Source organism: Alexandromys fortis, unplaced genomic scaffold (assembly GCF_014885135.2).
Source record: "Alexandromys fortis isolate MF-2015 unplaced genomic scaffold, M_Fortis_MF-2015_v1.1 scaffold_19, whole genome shotgun sequence".
NCBI classification, from domain to species: Eukaryota; Metazoa; Chordata; class Mammalia; order Rodentia; family Cricetidae; genus Alexandromys; species Alexandromys fortis.
The window spans coordinates 13,033,916-13,053,690 of NW_026067890.1; the positions used below are offsets into that span (position 1 = coordinate 13,033,916).

Sequence of the window (19,775 nt, forward strand, 5' to 3'; positions counted from 1 at the left end):
AGATAATTTAAACTTTCATGAACTAGGCACATTTCTTAAAAAATATTAATATGGTTTAATATCTGGTTGGCTCGCTTAATATCTAGAGAGATGTGTTCTCGTTGTTTTAACTATTTGATTGGCTCCAGATTAATTATCAGTTACTACTAGCACGTTGTTCAGAAACAACTATAAAATTCCCATTTCTCTCTTTGCTTTTTAGTAATTCTGAAGAAACTCTTGATTCTCCTTAACTCCCCACCCTCAAACCAGAATGTGATGCTAATTCATTGTTAGTAGCATAGGATCTACTACTCTTTCATAATTCACATCTTTGCTTATCTGGTTCTAGGAATGACCTACCATTTGAGGTCTTCTCAAGGTTTTTGTAAATAGAGTTGATAAGTCAACACACCTAATTTCATTCTCTTCTCAAGAAACAGCTATGCATATTTTTAAATCTTTTTTGAGTAAAGGATTTTTAAAAATGTGTGTATGTGAGTGTTTTGGCATGTCTATAATAACATTTCATGTCTGGTACCTGTGGAGGCAAAGAAAGGTTATCAGATCCCCTGGATGGAGTTACAGAGTTACAATATTCTGTCTGTGTGTATGCCTGCAGGCCAGAAGACGGCGCCAGACCTCATTACAGATGGTTGTGAGCCACCATGAGGTTGCTGGGAATTGAACTCAGAACCTTTGAAAGAGCAGGCAATGCTCTTAACCACTGAGCCATCTCTCCAGCCCCCACAACATAAGATTTTTAAGGAAAGTAGACTCATGGGCTTAAGTCTAACTGGTTAATGAAGACCGAGAGCTGAGGAAGGAATGATGTTGTTAATCATGCTGGTTCTGAATATGTGAGCAAAATTCACAAATCTTCTTGGTTTCTGATTACATTGGCCCCCTGTGGTCTTAGCATCTTAGCATGGTCACAGCATCTTAGACGTGAGCACCTTAGTCATGAGCATTTTAGACATGAGCACCTTAGACATGAGCATGGTCACAGCATCTTGGATGTGAACAGGGGCACAAACTCAGCCTCTGGTGCCTTCTTTTCATTAATACCTACTTGGCCTTTGGATGCACAGCTATTCCTCGAGGCTTCGAGATGTTCTCCTTGATGATAATTTGACGATACTTTCCACTCAAATCACTCCCTCCAATGAGAGACTTCCTAAAAAGGTATTTAATGTAAGTGGGGAGGTGTTATAGCAACATTACTTTTCAAATAAAACTATTAATTTTTTTCATACTGATTCATAAACATGTTCTCTCTCTCTCTCTCTCTCACACACACACACACGCTCATAATAAGACTTTCACTTTTATTTGGAAACATCTTGGATTATACAACACTAATTTTTTCATTATTCCAGTGCTCAGGTAATCTTTCTATTTTATAATTCTTGAAGAAATCTATCTCTATAGTCTGGCTAAAATGTATATACACATGTAAGCATATTCTAGATTTAACATTCATCAGCACTTAATCAAGATGAAGATTAGTACCAGCAAGCCCTCCACACAAAAGTTCTATTGATTTAAAATCCAGTCAGGCAGTGGTGGTATACAACTTTAACCCTAGCACTTGGGAGGCAGAGGAAGGCACTTTCTGAGCTGGAGACCAGCCTAGTCTACAGAGAGAGTTCCAGGAGAGCCATACTGACACAGAGAAACTCTGTCTCAAAAAACCAAAAACCCCATCTAAGTAGCACCCCATATAGACCCCAGGCACAGGACAGGGTAAAGGGGGACGTGTCAGCAGCCTGGCACAGACAAAGCCAAGTGTAAATACTTTAGTCTCATTGGCTTCACACCCTTCCACCTCCTGCTGCACTCATGGAGCCAGAGACTAGGAGGCCAGAATAGCGGGTCACAGATCATGGGGAGGAGAGGACAAGCTAGGACAGCAGGAGAGACTTAAGTGGGCTTCAAGTTTCTTCCTCATTGCTCCAGGGCAAATGGAGGGTACCAGTCAGCCCTTCTCCATCACTTCACTTCCTATGGTTTCGGATCCTTTGTATCCATTTTCTACTCTTCCCTGGAGGGAGGGAAGGGAACCTGAAGGTGTGATGGGGTAATAAAATCATCCTCTCTGATCTCAGGGTTACAACACTTAGAGACTTCAACTACCCGGGGCAGGAGTTAGGCAATGAGAAATGAGCTCCCCATGTGCTGAGACCCCAGGGCCAGAGATAAGAAAGCAGAGGCCCAGGGATGACTTCCATTTGTTGTGATCCTCCACTGGATGGTAAGAGTCACCCTCCACGGTCCCCCAGAGAACAAGCACACATGTATCTTTACCTTTATGGTTCCACTAACTTTAGGAGTCAGGGTCCCTTACTATTAATTAATAATTGTAAAGAATTATCTATGTGTCATGCTCACACGAATCTGTCTTTTTCTAAACCAATACAGCCACCCCCTCCCCTTTGGTTTTCATTGACTTAGAGTTGTCATGTAATCTAATACCTAGGATTAAAGTCTCAGTTATTTAAGTCAGATTTCTAGTTAATATCAAGGTTTTTAAACTACAAGCCTCTCATTTCCAGACAAATTAAAGGTTTTGTTTAAGCAGCTGTCTTTAGAGGGGAGAGGACTTAAGAAGGGTTTGTTTTTGCTGAAGTCAATGTGCTGGGGAACCTGAGGTCTGGCTCTGCAGGCTCCAGCTGTGCCCAGATGCCTCCTGGAGGCACTACCTGGGCAGTAGGCACTAATCACACACTGGTGAAATTAGAGGTGCCTCCCGAATGCGGGGAAGTGAGAAGGGGGCTACCTCAGCAGAGCAGAGAGGGCTGTTGACATCTGTGATCCTGATAAATGTTTACACTCTGGAAAACAACCACATACCAGCCCTGTCATTGCCTACAGCTGACATGGAGAATATGCTTTTATGTGGGTTCACCGCGGAGAAGGCTGTGATTATGATGGCTGTAATTGTTTCAGCCGGAGCTGATTTCAATTTGTTGCATGACTCTGGGTCTCACCCATTCTGATGCTGAGTGGGGGAGACAGGGTCCCTGTCTGAAGGTTTTGGGGTACTGGGGCTCTACCCCAAGTAGCACCCAAGTCTGCTTCTGTCATAACTCAGGGAACCTGGAGCTCACTGTTTTATCTTGAGAAAGTTATTTTAGCACTCTGATTAGAAATTCTCTTGATCTTTAGAGATATGAAAACAGACTTCTCTGGGACTTCATAGCGTCCTGGATGGAACACTCTTAGCACAGCACCCAGAATCTTGCAGTTATTTAATAGACAGATCCACAAACAATAATGAAAAGTGAAGAAAAAGTTAAGTAAGCAAATAAGGAGCCATGCTCAATCTGGACACAAAAAGAGCATTGCACCAGAACTGCACACCACACTGAACATCTGGCTCACTGTAAAGAACCTGTTTGCTTCCTATAACCAGAGATTTTCTGCACACAGCCCAGTGGAGCACAAGTCCATGAGCCTGTTCCCTGGGTCTCTGAGCTGGAGCTACCTTTCTCTCAGATGTGAAACCCTAATCCATTTTCTTCTCCTTTAACATGGCTGCACAGGTTTGCAGATGCTCAGAATGGTCACCATTCACACTCTAGAGTACATGGCGTCTCTCATGTCATCTTGTGAGGGAGTCTGGTTCATGCTTCTCTATCAGAAGCGAGGAAGTGGGCTCTCTTTAGCACAGCCTTCCTCCTGCCTAGTCCTGTTTGTTCTCAGACTCACACATGCCACAGGCACAGAGGGGTATCTAGAGAGAGAAATATCCCATCTTTGCTTCTCTTGTTTCCCATAGAAGGAAAGAGCCCACCCTATCCAGCCTCAGAACATGGCTTCCTGTCAGGGACGGTTCCACTCTCTCCTTCATGCCTGCTCAACAGGAGCCAGCGCAAGACTTGACACTCACATGCTGCGTAAACACCCTGGAACAACCTCAGCCTCTCTGGGTCTTAAGTCCTTCACCTGTACAATGCAGGAGCTGGGCCAGCCAATCCCTTTGGCCATGCATACCTTTCTTTTATGTGGCAACTGTGTTATGCCTGGCTGGTACTTCTATTTACACCAAGCATCTGCATTCATTTTTTTTAATTTAATTTCTTTTTTGTTTTTGTTTTTTGTTTTTCGAGACAGGTTTTCTCTGTAGCTTTGGTGCCTGTCCCGGAACTAGCTCTTGTAGACCAGGCTGGCCTTGAACTCCCAGAGATCCGCCTGCCTCTGCCTCCCAAGTGCTGGGATCAAAGGCGTGCGCCACCACCGCCCGGCTTGCATTCATTTTTTTAATGGGAAAATTTGCCCTTTCTTTTCAGTTAACCTTAGGGTTGACTGCAAAGGCAGGTCTCATCTTCTCTTCTATCGTGTCTCCTGGAAGATGCCCATTAGGGGGCCTTGTGCAAATGTTTCCTGGTGGTGCTTACACAGGTTTCAGGCTGCCCTGGTGACAATGGCCTGAACCACAAAAGTACATGTCACTTTCTTGTTCCTTGAAATCCTTGCATCACTGTGGACCATGTCTTGTTTGGTGATGGGGACGAGTCGGGGGTACAGAGAACAATGGACCCTTCTCCCATCCTCCCCACGTGGCTAGCCCTATTCTTCTATGTTCTCAGTAGAGGATAAGGCCAGTAGTATCTCCTATTTCCTCACCTCCATCTCCTGCAACATAAAACTAAAGCAAGAAACGTACCCACTGTCTGTCCAGTAGATCCTCCGGCCGATCCAGTCCACAGCGAGACCTTCTGGTGTGTCTACTCCTTCCTTGATAATTCTTTCTCGCTGGGAGCCATCCATATTAGCTCTCTCTATCCACTTCAGGGCTGTCTGTGCAAAATATATCTGCAAAAGAAAACTAGGCATTTCTGATTTGTTTTCTAAATATTAACGTAGAATATACATAAAGGAAATTAACAGGTCTTCAGGTCATGCAGTATAATTATAGTTGGAGTCAGGCAGGCATTATCTACAATAAGCCCCAACTGTATACTCCCAAATATGTATAACCTTAAGCAATTTAATCACTGTGTGGTGGTTTGAATAAGAATGGACCCCATAGGTTCATTGCTGTGAATGCTTGGTCACCAAGGAGTGGCATTAGGAAGTGTGGCTTTGTTGGAGTCAGTGTGTCACTGGGGGTGGACTTTGAGGTTTCATATGCTCAAACCAGGCCTAATATCTCTCTTCCTCCTTCCTGCCAATCCAGATGAAGAACTGTCAGCTACCTCTCCAGCACCATGTCTCCCTATCTGCTTCCATGCTTCTATGATGACAATGGACTAAACCGCTGAATTGTAAGCCAGCCCCAATTAAATGTTTTCCTTTATAAGAATTGCTGTGGTCACGGTGTCTCTTCACAGCAATAGAAACCCTAAGACAGGCTGTCTCTGTCTCTCTGACTCTGTCTCTGCTTCTGTGTCTGTCTCTGTTTCTCTCTCTCTCTCTCTCTCTCTCTCTCTCTCTCTCTATCTCTATCTATCTATCTCTATCTCTCTTTCTCTCTCACACAAACACACACACACACGCTATGGTAATTTAGCTATTTTTGACTGCTAGTCAATGATATAGCATTTGTACTCAACCCCCAGAAGTTCCTTCTGCTGGACAGAAAGCAGGGATTTGCATCTGAATGAGGGACGCCAGCTGAACTGTATCTGCATTGGTTCAGCCCCCAGCACGCCACTTCAGGTCAATTCAGAAAACATGGATGTTCTGCCAATTTTACCTCTGACTTGCGGAACTGCCTCAATTTTCCAGACTACAGAAATGAGGACATTAGGTCAGACACTTGCTAAAGCGCATTTCCTCTTGAGTCATTCATCTTGCCCAACTCCGCAGGTACAAAGGGCTTCCTAGGTGGACTGTGCAGGCTATGGAACAGATCACGCTGCTTCTGACCATGTGTCAACAGAAGTAACGCTCTCCTTCTCATACAAATCACCTGAAGATCTTGTTAAAGTCAGATTCTAGTCCAGTGGTTGGCGGAGAGCCTAGAACTCTACGGTTCTAATAAGCCCAAGGTGAACCAAAAACCGCAGTTTGAGTAGCAAGGAAATGAGACCACAATCAAAGACTGGCAGATGGCCACCTGACTTAAAGTTCATTCTCAGCTCTGTAAACGATGCTGTATGTTAGGCTGCCGTTTCCACATAAGCATGACGCTTGTTTCCTCATTTTCAAAGTTCAGAAGTCATTAAGTCCCCTCTCCCAGTGACATATATCAAATGCCAATTATTAACTCATACTTCATATGTCCCAGTCCCAACCCATCCTCCTCCGCAGATACTAGCAAAAAAATCAAAAACCTGCTCACCAGGCAACACCTATGGGCAAAGCATCATACTAGTCTCCCACCTGCATCTCCAGAGAGAACCGACATAGCACGCTACACAATCTCCCCAGTAAGACGGCTAAAAAGGAACAGGGCAGGGATATCATAGCATGAGAGAGTCCCTGATGCTCCTCAAATGTATATATTTAACCTGTTGTGGGTCTGATTATTGTGAGCATGGCAGAGGATTTTCAAGTAGCCCAGGCCAGGCCATGGGTGAAGCTAAAATCCTCCAGTCATTTAACAGACCTTCATATCTGTCCACGAAAAAGAAAAGTGTACCTTGTTTTCCACCGGATCATAATCTAGGGCAAGGACGGTTCCCATCTGCCGACTGAGCAAGGTTCTGTAGTCTGTTCCGTCGAAATGAATGTGGCGGATGTCTTGAGAATTTGCGAACAGTAAAAATGGCTGTGGTCCTGTTAACCAAATTTCATATACGGCTGAAATTGAAGCATGCTTTAAAACCCACAGCTCTTCTGACTCCTGCTTTTCACTGCGCCCTCTTTAATTCCTGCAGCACTAGCTTGCTCACTTCCCCAACAGTGTGATGTAGACAGATGTAGGCGAAGACTCCCATCTCTTACGAGGTGTCACTGCCAAGGCTTCACCCCAAAAGAGCAAGATCAAATAACCAGAACCATAGACGAATAACTCGAGTCTTCTGCCTGTCACCTCTTCCACCCGCATGTGTTGAATCCATCCATTAGTTTTCCATTGCTGGGCGCTCTTCTCAAAGGGGATCATAATTCCTTTAATTTTAATGCTTTCTAATCATTCTCCAGATCTGTTATGTTTTATTAACCAAGACCACGTGGAATTAAGACGATTGGGTCAGACTTAGGCAAGCTTCACAGAATCAGAATTATAGTATCTCAGATTATCAGCATAAACAACCGCAACAGACAAAACCAGTTTTGCATAAATCTAAGATTCCCAAGGGTGGCGAAAGTCAGAAAAGATGGAATATCAAAAGATGAAAAGAAACAGTTGAAGCATAAACCACATTAAAGTTGAAGGAAAAAGATAGAATTTGTTGAAGTGTTGCGATTATTTATTACATTTGCCAGAAAGATCAAAATCAAGTCAATCTACAAACATTTATAAACATCTCTTAACTATAAAGCCCTTTAAGACTATGTCCATGACGGCCTCCTCATCTACTAAAGATACCCTTCTTTAAGTGGCTGGATGCCTACTTAGTTAAAGTGGCATAAATATTCTTCAAAACTTATTTATGTTATTGTTATTTACATTATCCATAGTCACAGGATTTATTTACCACTTCCAAAATTTTTTTAAATCATATTTTCTACCAAGAATCAAAAGCAATTTGACTTTGTATATTTCTAATGTAACACTATTTTTATGTGACCTTTTTCACGGGAGGCTTTTGAACAACCGCGACACTAACCTGACGCTGCACAGGTCTTTTGGTCCGACTGTAGGTCATACCCAGGAAAGCAACCACATTCCCAGGACACTGGGCTGCGAGGAAGACAGATCTGGCTGCATCCACCATTATCAGGCGATGAACAACCTACAGAATCCAGTGTGATATTATATCACACAAGATAAAACAATGTTTCATGAAAGTACTCCAAAGAACCAACTGTGTTTCCCTTTAAACCCATTTTCTTAATCATTCATGCCGCTGCCATCTACTAAGTTGTCCAAGTTTAGAGGAAAATGTCACAGCATCCGCTTCCCCGGAACCCAGCATTTTGATGTTAACCCTTCACATTCCAGCAAGCCTCGTCCTTGTGTGCCACCACTGAGTTCAAGAACGCATGCACTGGCAGTCGGCCAGACAAAGAAACGCATTTTGAATTTGTCCTAACTCTTCCTGCAGAGTAATACAATTTTTCTATCTCATACGTTTTTGGCCTCTTGACTTTTGCATTTTTGTCTCTTTGTTTTACTTCTCAGCCATCTTTATTTGCTTTATTTCCAATTCTATTTTTGGGTAATACTAAATTTCACCTAATTTTTTTTCATTTTTGGCATATATTATTTAAACAATTAAAAACTACTTTTAAAACTCTCCTGCTAATCTGGAGTTCCACCCAGACTTCTATGTGCTTAGGCCTCTAGGAAGAGAAAAGCAGAGGGTTAGTGATGAGTTGCCAGCAATGTTCTGAGCACTCTGCACCAGCCTGGCAGCACTGAGACCACATGGGCAGTTTACATCACACTGCTAGGAGCTGGGGATGCTATTCCGGGACTAACAATGTCAAAGAACATTCTAGAAACAAGCCAACTCTGCTGTCTCAGAAACCTCTCAAATTTACATATTCATCTGCTGCATCCATGTCTTTCAGTATGTGATAATTGAAAAATATAGTCCGCTTTGGGGATAAGCTTAAATTTGGTGTCTTTTAGAAGATTCATATCGTCAAGTCAACAAAAGGCAAATGAACTCACCACTGCACGTTTTCCCATCTGTCTCAAGCACTGAACCTTCAGGACAGATACACAGGGGACCATCTGATGTCAGAACACAGCTGTGGCTGCATTCAGATGCGTTGCTTGGGCAAGGAGTAAGTTCTAGTTAGGAAAGGACAAAATAAAAATTAATGTTCAAATTGGGTGTGAGAATTTGTTATAATCAGTTGCCACTCTGAAAGGAGGAAGTTGGACAAAATATCTAACATTTATGAGATGCTATAGTACTGAAAATATGAAAACAAGAAACAAAGTATCAATCTAGAAAAATTAAAGAGCTAGGATTTGAGGAAAATATAACTAATTACACGTGGTAGAAAGGGAGAGCTGTGTTGTGTGTAATTAAATGTAGGACGAGAAATGAGAGGCTCTTAACAATCACTAAAGTGGAAGGTAAGTGCCTGGAGTGTGCTGGGATTTATGTGGGACAGCATGCAACTTCAGAACACTGGGGAAGGGAATGGGAAGGCACAGCGCATTAGAACCGGACAGGATAGACAAGACTCAGAAAAGGCTTCAGCTGGGAATGATGTCACCCACCTGTAATCCCAGTCAGAGAAGCTGAGGCAGGAGAACCCCGGGATCCAGGATAACCTACACTACCCTAATGAGACTGTGCCAAAGAAATTAATAAGAATAAAGCCTTCAAGGTCACATACATTTGTGCTGTAGAAAGTATTAAAGAGGTGTGCGCATGTAAACGACCTAAAAGAAAAACTGCAGAGTGATTTGAGCAAACACGCTCTACTCTATACTTTGCACCAAGATTATTTCAGTACATTTAAAATGTAAATTGAAAATGTGTACCATAAAATTTCTAGACACTTTGAGAATGAAGTAAAACTGTATATTCTATCATTGGTATATGGTGGGCTCTACAGACAATCCATTTACAGCCAATATTTCAGGATATTTGCTAATAGTTCAAAAACAAGTATCAGACATACAAAGATCATAGGTAATTTCCAAGTAGTTCATTATTTATTATCCATCGATTTCAACGAGTCTTCTTTCATGAACACAGAGGAACACAGACACACCTCTTCTCCATCATCTGGGAAACATGATTTTTCAAACACACGTCTGCTAATTAGTCATGCCAACAGAGTAGATTAGAAGGCAGGACTACACTGTCTTGGGTAAGCAAATAGTTAACCAAAGTTCTTTTTATAAAAGCATTCTAATTAATAATTAAAAAGAAATAACAAGACTAGACTATTACTTAGAAACTCGGTGAAATAATAGATCTAGGAAATAATTATTCAAAGGTGACTGGGGGCTTTAGAACAGATGAATATCACTGATGAATCTTATGATATAAAGAAACAACAGGGCATTATCCATATGTTGGTGGAAGCACAGTTATATTTAAATGTATTCTGGCCAAGAAATGTCCATGCTGAATCTAATGCAATCTATAGCTACAAGTTTGCAGAATATTTCAGCTACTTTGTAAAAATATAATTAACAAAAGCCACAAAGCAAAAAGCCCTGGAGTAAATAAAAATATTTAATTTAGTGAATACTATACAAGGAACAATAAGTATCTGTAAGAGACAGGTGCATCAAGTTAACACACGGTCTTCATTAGAACACTTATTTAAATAAACCCATTATGTACAAGGCTTTTAAAAGATAGTTTAAATGAACTACTTTACAGCACAAGCTTATGTGGATTTGAAAGTTTTGTTTTTATTAGTTTTTAATACAATCTCATAAGAGAAGGTAATAGAAAAATGATATTTGATGCTATTAAGAATTATTGTCAACGTTTAAGGATATGACAGCAGTATTGTGATTGTATCTAAAAACTGATAGATACTAGGGGATTGTGATGGTTTGAAAGAAAATGGCCCCCATAGGAAATGACACTATTAGGAGGTGTGGCCTTGTTAGAAGAAGTGTGCAGGTGGGCTTTGAGGTCTCCTACGCTCAAGCTACACTCAGTGTGGTACACAATTGTTTCTGCTGCCTGCGGATCAAGATGTAGAACTCTCAGCTCGTCTCCAGCACCACGTCTGTCTGCATGCAGCCATGTCCCGCCACGATGGTAATGGACTACACCTATAAAACTGCAAGCCAGTCCCAGTTAAATGTTTCCCTTTATTCGAGTTGCTGTAGTCATGGTGTCTCTTCACAGCAACAGAAACCCTAACTAAGACAGGGATGATTGTCAATCTTTAGGTGTAAGAATGTATCCAGACTGTTTATGACATGCCTCTCTTTTAGAGACACAGTGAAATATTGGATAGTATAGTATAGATAAAATGTTTGTTTGTTTATATAATTTTATTTCCCTGACCCTGGAGAGTATTTTGGTTTTTTTTAAATAGGCCTGTATTAGAGCCTAGTTATTCATGTGGTTGTTGGTTTTTAAGACAAATTCCTTCTGTGTATCTCAGGCTGGTCTTGAACTTGTGATTCTCCCATCTCAGCCTTCAGAGGGCCAGGATTACAAATGTGTACCACCATGTCCAGCTTCAGCTACCCGTGTTTTATAAAGGAAAATGAAATGAGGTGCCCGGGTCATTTCGATGCAGACTGCTAACTGAAGAACACCAACTCAGATCACAGCCAGCTGAGGGACATGACTGAGATAAAATACTGCAATAGAGACTTGCTGTGGCTTACCGTGGCATCGTTTCCCATCAGGAAGCAGAACAAACCCTGCAGGGCATGTGCAGTAGTAGGATCCCGGGGTGTTTTCACACCCAAGAGTGCAGCCATGGTTGTGAAAGGCACACTCGTTGACATCTGCACAACAACAACAACAGTCAGATGTTATCCTTGAAAAGAAATTGCAATATCCCTAATTAGCTTGGCGCAGGGCATCCCGTGCTTGCTTCTACTGCAACTCACCGTGAAAAAGTTGCTTCTGCAATCCTCAGGAGGCTGACAGAAGTTAGTTCAGAGCTCATGAAAGTCACCTCTGTGGTGCCAGAGTGACCTGGAGAGTGCTTTCTCAGAGTTTTAGACTGGGATTACCCATTAATACAATGTAACACAGAGTCCTCTGAAAGCTTGGGTCTCCTTTTTGGGACTCTGAGGGTTGAACCCAGAGGACTACATGTGTTAAGTTAGCACTCTGTCACTGAGTGGCCACTACGTGTCCACCGCCTTCCTTTTTAGTTAGAGATAGGGTCTCCCTAAGCCTCCACAGTCTCAAGCTTGCCACAACGTCCACCTCAGGTCTCCTTGAAAACACTGAGAAGGCCAGGCTGATCCTGAACTTCGGTCCTGCTGCAGCCTCCTGCGAAGCTGGGATTAGAACATCTTAGCTAGTTTAGGATACTTCCTGTTCTGTTTTTGGTCTTTTCCCAGGCCTCACGAGGGACACTTCTCCAACAGCCCTGTCTCACTGAAGTGCAAGCTGTCGCCCTCTGCTTCTGGGATACTACATTAGCTCAGTGGCATAAGCACAGAACTGTAACAGTCATAGGCTAGATGTGCCTAAAACCATTTAATTTTTCTGAACGTGTGCTCACAGCACCTTTTAAAAGACAAGAGTTATTTCTCCATGGTTCATTATGTTGGATCAGGAATTCCCAAACAGGAGGCCTAGAGAAGGAACCAGCTAGATTCAGCCTCCCAGGGTTCTCTCTGAATCTTGTACAGGGAAGAGAGGTAAGGAGCACTCTGGGGAAGCTGTGTAAGGAACACTCTGTGAGTAACGTGTGAGGAACACTTTGTGGGACAGCTATGTGAGGAGCACTGTGTGGGGGGCACTCTGTGGGGAAGATGTGTGAGGAGCACTCCGTGGGGAAGAAGTGTGAGGAGCACTCTGTAGGAGAAGAAGTGTGAGGGGCACTCCGTGGGGAAGATGTGTGAGGAGTGCTCTGTGAGGAAGAAGTGTGAGCAGCATTCTGAGGAAGATGTGAGGAGCGCTCTGTGAGGAAGATGTGAGGGGCGCTCCGTGGGGAAGATGTGTGAGGGGCGCTCTGAGGGGAAGATGTGTGAGGGGCGCTCTGAGGGGAAGATGTGTGAGGGGCGCTCTGTGAGGAAGACGTTTGAGGGGCGCTCTGAGGGGAAGATGTGTGAGGGGCGCTCTGTGAGGAAACGGTGTGAGGGGCGCTCTGAGGGGAAGATGTGTGAGGGGCGCTCTGAGGGGAAGACGTGTGAGGGGCGCTCTGAGGAAGATGTGTGAGGGGTACTCTCAATCTGATGGTAGCTATGGAATCACTCCTGAAAATATATAAAAGTTAGGGAAGAAATTGCTCTTCCTGATAATCTGCACAAGGTCGAACAAAAGATGTACTGACTGCTCTCAGAAAGCTCTGGCCTTAAAACCAAAGAGTTGGCTCCGAGGTTAAGAGTCCTTGCTGCCCTTACAGAGAACCTGGGTTCAGTTCCCAGGACCCACATAGTGGCTCACATCCTTAACCCTAGTTCCAGAGGATCCCACACCCTCTCTAGCGCCCACAGGCACCAGGCACGAAAGGGGTGCACATAAGTACACGCAGGCACGCACACATAGAATAAAAATAATAAATCTTTAGAAAAAGAAGACCCTGGCCTTTTTTTCAGTCCCTCAGCAGCAGCTTCCTAGCGGGCTGCATCTAGCAACAGAAGTCTATTTTTAAAAAGTCTATTAAAACAGAAGAAAAAGTTCTCTTCCGGGAAAGAAAGAATGGAAGAGAGGGAGGGAGGGAGGGAGGGAAGGCTGAAGTTTGTTTCCCTTGGGGACCTAAACAGCCCCCCAACTCCCGTCACGCTAACGCAAGTCACAGTCACGCGACTTCACGGGCAGATCGCCGTGCACCTGTCCACCGCATAGCTTCGGCGCACGCGTACTTTACCTTCGCAGTACTTCCGGTCTCGGCTTAACGTGTAGCCCTCAGCGCATGCGCACGAGTGGGACTGGCCGTTTCGCTCGCACGGGCCGTAGTGGCACAGTCCCCTCCTCTGTTTGCAAAGTTCCGAGTCTAAAACAGAAGATGCTTTCTATCAGAGCAAGTGGACGTGCTTTTTTTCCACAGAGGGCCCTGCTGGAGCCCCTGCGGATTCCCGTGGGGCGGGGCAAATCTCGCAGTGACGTCACGGCGGTGCCGCTCCAATCAGCCCGCAGACAGCTGCATCACCCCTTCCCTCGCCCCTCCCCCCTCATCCCCCCCCCCCTCCAGTGCCCAAGCGGTCACTCGGGGACGCGGCAGGGTGTCCTAATTAGCTGGAGACCGTCTCAGCACTTTCACTGTGCTTTGCCTCTGTATATTGAAACTACAATTCTATCTTGAAGAATTTAAAAAGCTTCAAACTTCAGAATGCGTTTTTCTTGGCTGAAATATACCTCAAGTCTGTTTGATCCTGGGCTGGTTTTCCGGTCATTATTTAAAGACGCGGGTTTTATACTTAATATATTCCACTGGCGTATGGCTTACCCCCTGAATATTTCCATTTTACTGCTGCTAGCGTCCGTGTGCTGTGAAATATCCCAGAGGAAACAGTAAAATCTGCTCAGTGAAACGGATGCTTGGCATGACTTAGCTAGAGTTGGCTTGAGTTGCGAATAACTGGAGTGCTGGCGTTATGTGGTCATTGACCATAAATTAGGTTAAATTCACGGTGATGAGGAAGTGGCTAGCATGGTACTTTTACGTTTCGGACCCAATGTCAAGAAGGAACGCCGGTAGCATGTATCCCTTTGCAAAGAGTTCAGAACTTTGTTCAGTTTGCCCCCTCCTACATTTTACCAATTTTAATCGTATGCCTTTTGTGCTTTAGAAATACAGAAGTAAGCATAAGCACAAATTTCCAGAAGAGTAGAGAGACAGAGACAGACACGTGGGAAAAGGTGAAGGTCAAGAAAGAAGATCGGAGATGGGAGTGGTGGCTGGGCCTTTCACCCCAGCGCTGTGGAGACACAGACAAGAGCATGTCTAGCAAGACCTTATCTTAGAAAAATAAAAATCTAGTCACTGTCAAAAGGTAAAATCTGAATGAATTTAGTTAGATGACTTCTTTGGTTTTTATTTGGAATCCGTAAATGGAGCAACATTTCATCTAGGTATGGAGAGGTGCTGCGCTGTGTGCGACAGAAGAGCAGGAAGGGGGAAATGGCGTAATACAAAGAACAGATTGGTTGGTTGGCTTCCGTTACTCCCCTGTCGGGGTGTCCCCTGCTGGGGAAACTGAACATAAAATAATGTAAAGTTTTTTCTTTAAAAAGAAAAAGAAACATACCGACATCTTTAAAAAAAAAAAACCCTTAAGTTTATGAATATGCTTTGGGAAAAGTCTGTTTTGGGTGATCCTGGGAAATTAACTTTTTATTCTGAAAACATGTATGTTACAGGATAGTACCAAGCTTTGAATTTGCCTTTCCTATAATTTCTCTTCGGAGCAATCATATATTTGACATGGAAACATTCCTCTCTGCAGAAGTATTCTAGCTGTTATGTGGTGAGGTGCGTTGGAGTGAGAATGACGTCACTCTAAACTCAGCTTAAAAACATGGCTCTGCGGAAACAGGCACTCATCTACAGCTTCTGAAGCCGTCGTGCAAAGGGCTGAAGGGAAACTTTACAGATGATGGACAAGCTGGCAACTTCTGACCTGCTGGTTAGCCAGAAACAGAATGGGAGCTGAGAGACCTGCATGCCCAGAAACTGGCATAACAGGCGGCAAGCAGTGCCACCTACAGACACAGTCATGCAATCTTCTGGAAACAATGTTGCCTCTTAGCAAGCTCCTGGGACTGAAGTGCCCATTCGAGGAACTACCAGGTGGGCAGAGTTCACAAGTCAGTCATTCGCTTTGAGACTGGAATGAGGAGGACATCCAGGTAAAAATGCTCGGAAGGCAGAAGCGAAGGCCTTGGTGAAGGTGTTCTTCAGTCCAGCACATTCATCTGCTCTCCATGTTGCACAACCCTGACCTAGTAGGATGCACAGAACAAGGGGGTGCGGCCCGAGGAAAGAGCTCAGAAACTCTCCATGAGATGGCCAGGTCATCAGAAGCTGTGGCTTTCCTCCTCTCCCCCGGGATGAAGCTCCTGTAGCTAAAGTCGCTTGTCTTTGTGCGGGAACAAAGAATGCACACACAGCAGCTCATCCGTTTCCCTTGAAGAGGTTAAAGGCTTTCCTTCCCTGAATGGCATCTCTGCTGGGCTCAGACAGGTCTTCTCACAGGGTTGCTCCCTTCGGGGTATTATGTATACATCCCAAAGGTTTTAAATCAACCTTCCCTACAGCATTGCCCTGCAAAATACCTTTGCAGCTTAGCAGTCTTTTTGTTTTGTTTTTATTTGTCTAGAGCTCAAAATTGGGTCTACACTAGAAAGAATAGCTTTAAGTCATGGACTGCTACATTAAATGGAAATTTAATGGAAATTAAATGGAAAAAAAGCCACGGGCTAGGTGGTCCTTAGCAAGAAGCAGTGGATCTAACCGTATGTGACTCCTCATTTGAGGAAAACCAGCCCACTGAAACGACTTGTTGAACCTAGCATCTCAAAGTCATGTAACCTTGGAAGGTTCCCTCCAGAGCATACACACGAATAGCCCATTCGATCCCAAAGAACTAGAATTTTATAGCACATTCCTGATAGGCAACGACTTAGTCATTTGATAAGAGGAAATAAGTTCACGGGTTCTCTAATTTGCATTAAGTACTTGTGTTTCACACAAAAATGATGCCGGCTGGGTTACAAGAATTTTCTTGAATTTTCCCTGAAGTAGCTTCGCTACTAAATGTCCCCTAAACTCCAGTGGTGCTGAGCAACTCCCAGGGGAACCCTAATATTAGGCAAACCTGAAGAAGGAGCCTAGCAGCCTCCAGAGAAATGGAAAGGCTCTGGCACATTGAGGATCTGATAAGAGTTCCTTGATTATTTGTCCCCTGGGGGACATGATGACACATTTCATATATTTCATGTAAAATCAAAAAGGGCACTGGACCCTCCAAGTCCCAGGTGAAGAATCCCTGTTCTCTAATGCATTAAAAACAATTTAAACCTAGTTAATAATGACCAGTGCCACGATGCTCTCGAAATCCAAGGGGGTGACTTGCCCGTGGAGTATGCATGATGGTCACACTTTAGGTCAGTGGCTGCAGCCAGTTCCCAGGGCAACTGCATCCAGATACCAGGCTTTCCTGGTCCTGCACTGGCTTTGGCTTCCCCACCAAGTTCTATTTGTCGCCATGTGTGCAACCGCTCTACAGTAAATCCTAGATTTTTCTCTGAAATTGATGTTTTCAATGATCTTACTTGAATCCCTCTTGAAGCCTCGGCCAACAATGAGGGATTCTAGAGAGAGAGAGAGACTGTGTTCACGGGAGGGAGAACATGATCTGAAGTATTGGACAGGAGTTCCCCCCAAATCCATGTCTCACGAGCTAAGAACTAAGCCCAGTATTATAGCCACTAGCTAGCTGTGTGGTCACAGAAGAGGCACTCCACGAACCACGCGTTAGTTCATGAATCATGAAATAATACAATTTTTCCATCTGTCCTGTCTCATAATGATGCTTAATGGATCAGTACGAAAACCTACATGAAGCACTTTGGAACCTGCATGCATTAGTATTCAGGCATCTGTACTGGCCTGACTTGCCCTGTCCTCAGCTGTAGCCACTAAGAGCACCTCCTGTGAGCATTCACTACGTTCCCCTTTAAAAGGGCCCTGCCCACTGCCCATCTCTCTCTTCTCTCGTTTCTTCTGCTACACCGAAAAAGGCAACAGAGGTGAGAATGATCAAAGTTCCTGTCTGAAGATGTCACAATGAAACACGCTAATCTGTGCTAATAAATATAAGAAACAAGGCCGGGTGGTGGTGGCGCACGCCTTTAATCCCAGCACTTGGGAGGCAGAGGCAGGCGGATCTCTGTGAGTTCGAGACCAGCCTGGTCTACAGAGCTAGTTCTAGGACAGGCTCTAAAGCCACAGAGAAACCCTGTCTCGAAAAAAAAAAAAAAGAAACAAAACTTCTACTTGACTATGAGTGCCGGTTATCTTTTATGTGGCAGATTCCACATTGAGTTGTCCAATAATTACACACACACACACACACACACACACACACACACACACACTTACTTTGAAAAAGCAAAACTCCAGCAATGAGATGCAAAAACATTCAAATACAGACTACACTTAGAAGCGGAAATTTGAGACTGCGACTTGATTAGCCAACTATTCATTCATTTGGCTACATTATTTAAAAATGTTTGACTATCCATCGCATTTATAGTGGCCAAAAATACGCAGCAATGAGACAGACATGATTTGGCTAGAAGTACCTGCATGTCACACAGAAACAAGTGGGAAAGCAACTGGGCAAGAAAGCGAGCTAATGCATAAACTCATAATGCATGAATGCATCAACTCAGTGAAGCGGGGAATGAAAGAAATGCAGGAGATGAAGGAACAGTCAGATGGCAACGTGAGTGCCTGGCACTCATGGTTCCGGGGCATGACCAGCAGAGTTAAAGCCTAAAGCCCTGCCCACCCACCGCTGTCTGAGGACCTGAAGGAAGGCCAAGGACACTAACCCAAGTTGGTTAGACAGACATCACAGGGCCCATCCACAGTGAGTTCCAACCTGAATTCCAAGGATAGCCTTTAAGACTCCTAGCAGGGTGTGAATGAATCAGAATGGCTATTTGAAGGGACGACGACGACGGAAATAGATCCTGAGTGACTGACCACAACTTGGGGCTAGGCAGGACAGACTGACTGTCGATGAACGTGGAGCGGGACAAAGAGGGCTGCACATTTGAGACTTACTTACGGGATAGAATGGAAGGAGTTTGGTGGGAGAAACCGAGACCACCAGAATACAACCCGCCTTCCTGCAAATGTTAAGATAGTTGGACTAAAGGCATAAACCTCCACAGGCCCAGGCAAGCTCTCTGACCCCTCACCTTTGCCTAAGGCTATACTAACAGCTCCAACCCACCTCCACCTGCCATTGAGTTTCTTAGCTGCCCCCTCCCCCAGAGGCCACTAGTAGGGACTCTGTCATGTCACTTCTCTGTAAATTTACTGTTCTTTCTTGTAGACATTCTCTAAGTGGCCACGTGCTCAGACAATTTATTTTTTTGTTTGTTTGATTGATTTTGATCAGCCAATCAAATGGCACCCTCACACCCCTGCTTGCCTCTCAGCATACCCTTCATTGAGCTCACTGCAAGGTATAATTGCATCCTGCCTTGCTTTCTTCTGTCTCCCCTTTGTTAATACATAGCAAGCAAGTGCTTCAAGTCAGACCATTTTATTTTGTTTTATTGTCTGGGTTTTGAACTACCATGCATCCAATGGTTATTCATAAATAAGTCAATCTTAAGCAGTAAACATTAGCCAAGTAAATGAACATTACTGACTCAACTATTCAAGCCACCCCCATGCTTGATTTCCTTAGGAACCCTGTATGTCCTTCTTCATATACATGGAAATGAATGCTAATTAATGTCTACGTGTTTTCCTCTTTTTAATCTGCCTTTTGTTTCCGGACTATGTTTTAACCGAGAAATGATGAAGGCTGAGTAAAAATTTATCTCCCCTACACACTGTAATTCCTAAGCGTCTAGCTTGAACCGGAAGGTAAGAAGTATATACGTGCTAGGTTCTTCTGGGGTAACTAGCGACTCACCAGAGCCCTGGGCACCGTCCTCTGCCCCGGGCTGTACATGTGGGTGCACTACTTTCAGTTGTCCAGGTGGCACAGTGGATGGATTGAGGTTCATTCTAACCATGTCCTTCCCGGTGTGTTTGTTGGCTATCCAAATTGCCTTCATTTTCAATGTTGAGTAGAAGATACGGTCACCAAAAAGCGCCATTGTAAAGAAACTGTGCCTAAAAACATCCAGAAAGGGGAGGGGACGTTAATGGCAGAACATACATTCATTAGATTTTTTAAAGCTGAATCCCCCCCCACTTGGAAACTTTTTGTTTGTTTGTTTGCATTTTAATCACCGTTCTTTTCTTACTTTGGTTTAGATAAACACATCTTAGGTTTAAAATTTGGTTTATGTCATCATTCTTAGAACTAAGAGAATACAATCTCTAGCTCCAACTCCCTCTCCTGTCTCACACAAGTGTGATGAAAA

General features: G+C 43.9%; 1 protein-coding gene across 1 annotated transcript in view; it reads right to left on the reverse strand.

Moving 5' to 3' along the window:
• Egf (epidermal growth factor) overlaps positions 1 to 19,775 on the reverse strand; it is a 72,645-nt gene that overhangs the window by 32,983 nt on the left and 19,887 nt on the right. The window contains 8 exon segments of the mRNA XM_050155496.1: positions 1,052 to 1,156; positions 4,649 to 4,797; positions 6,569 to 6,705; positions 7,701 to 7,826; positions 8,711 to 8,833; positions 11,363 to 11,485; positions 13,528 to 13,653; positions 19,319 to 19,521. Of these exon segments, the coding sequence (XP_050011453.1) occupies positions 1,052 to 1,156; positions 4,649 to 4,797; positions 6,569 to 6,705; positions 7,701 to 7,826; positions 8,711 to 8,833; positions 11,363 to 11,485; positions 13,528 to 13,653; positions 19,319 to 19,521 (1,092 nt within the window).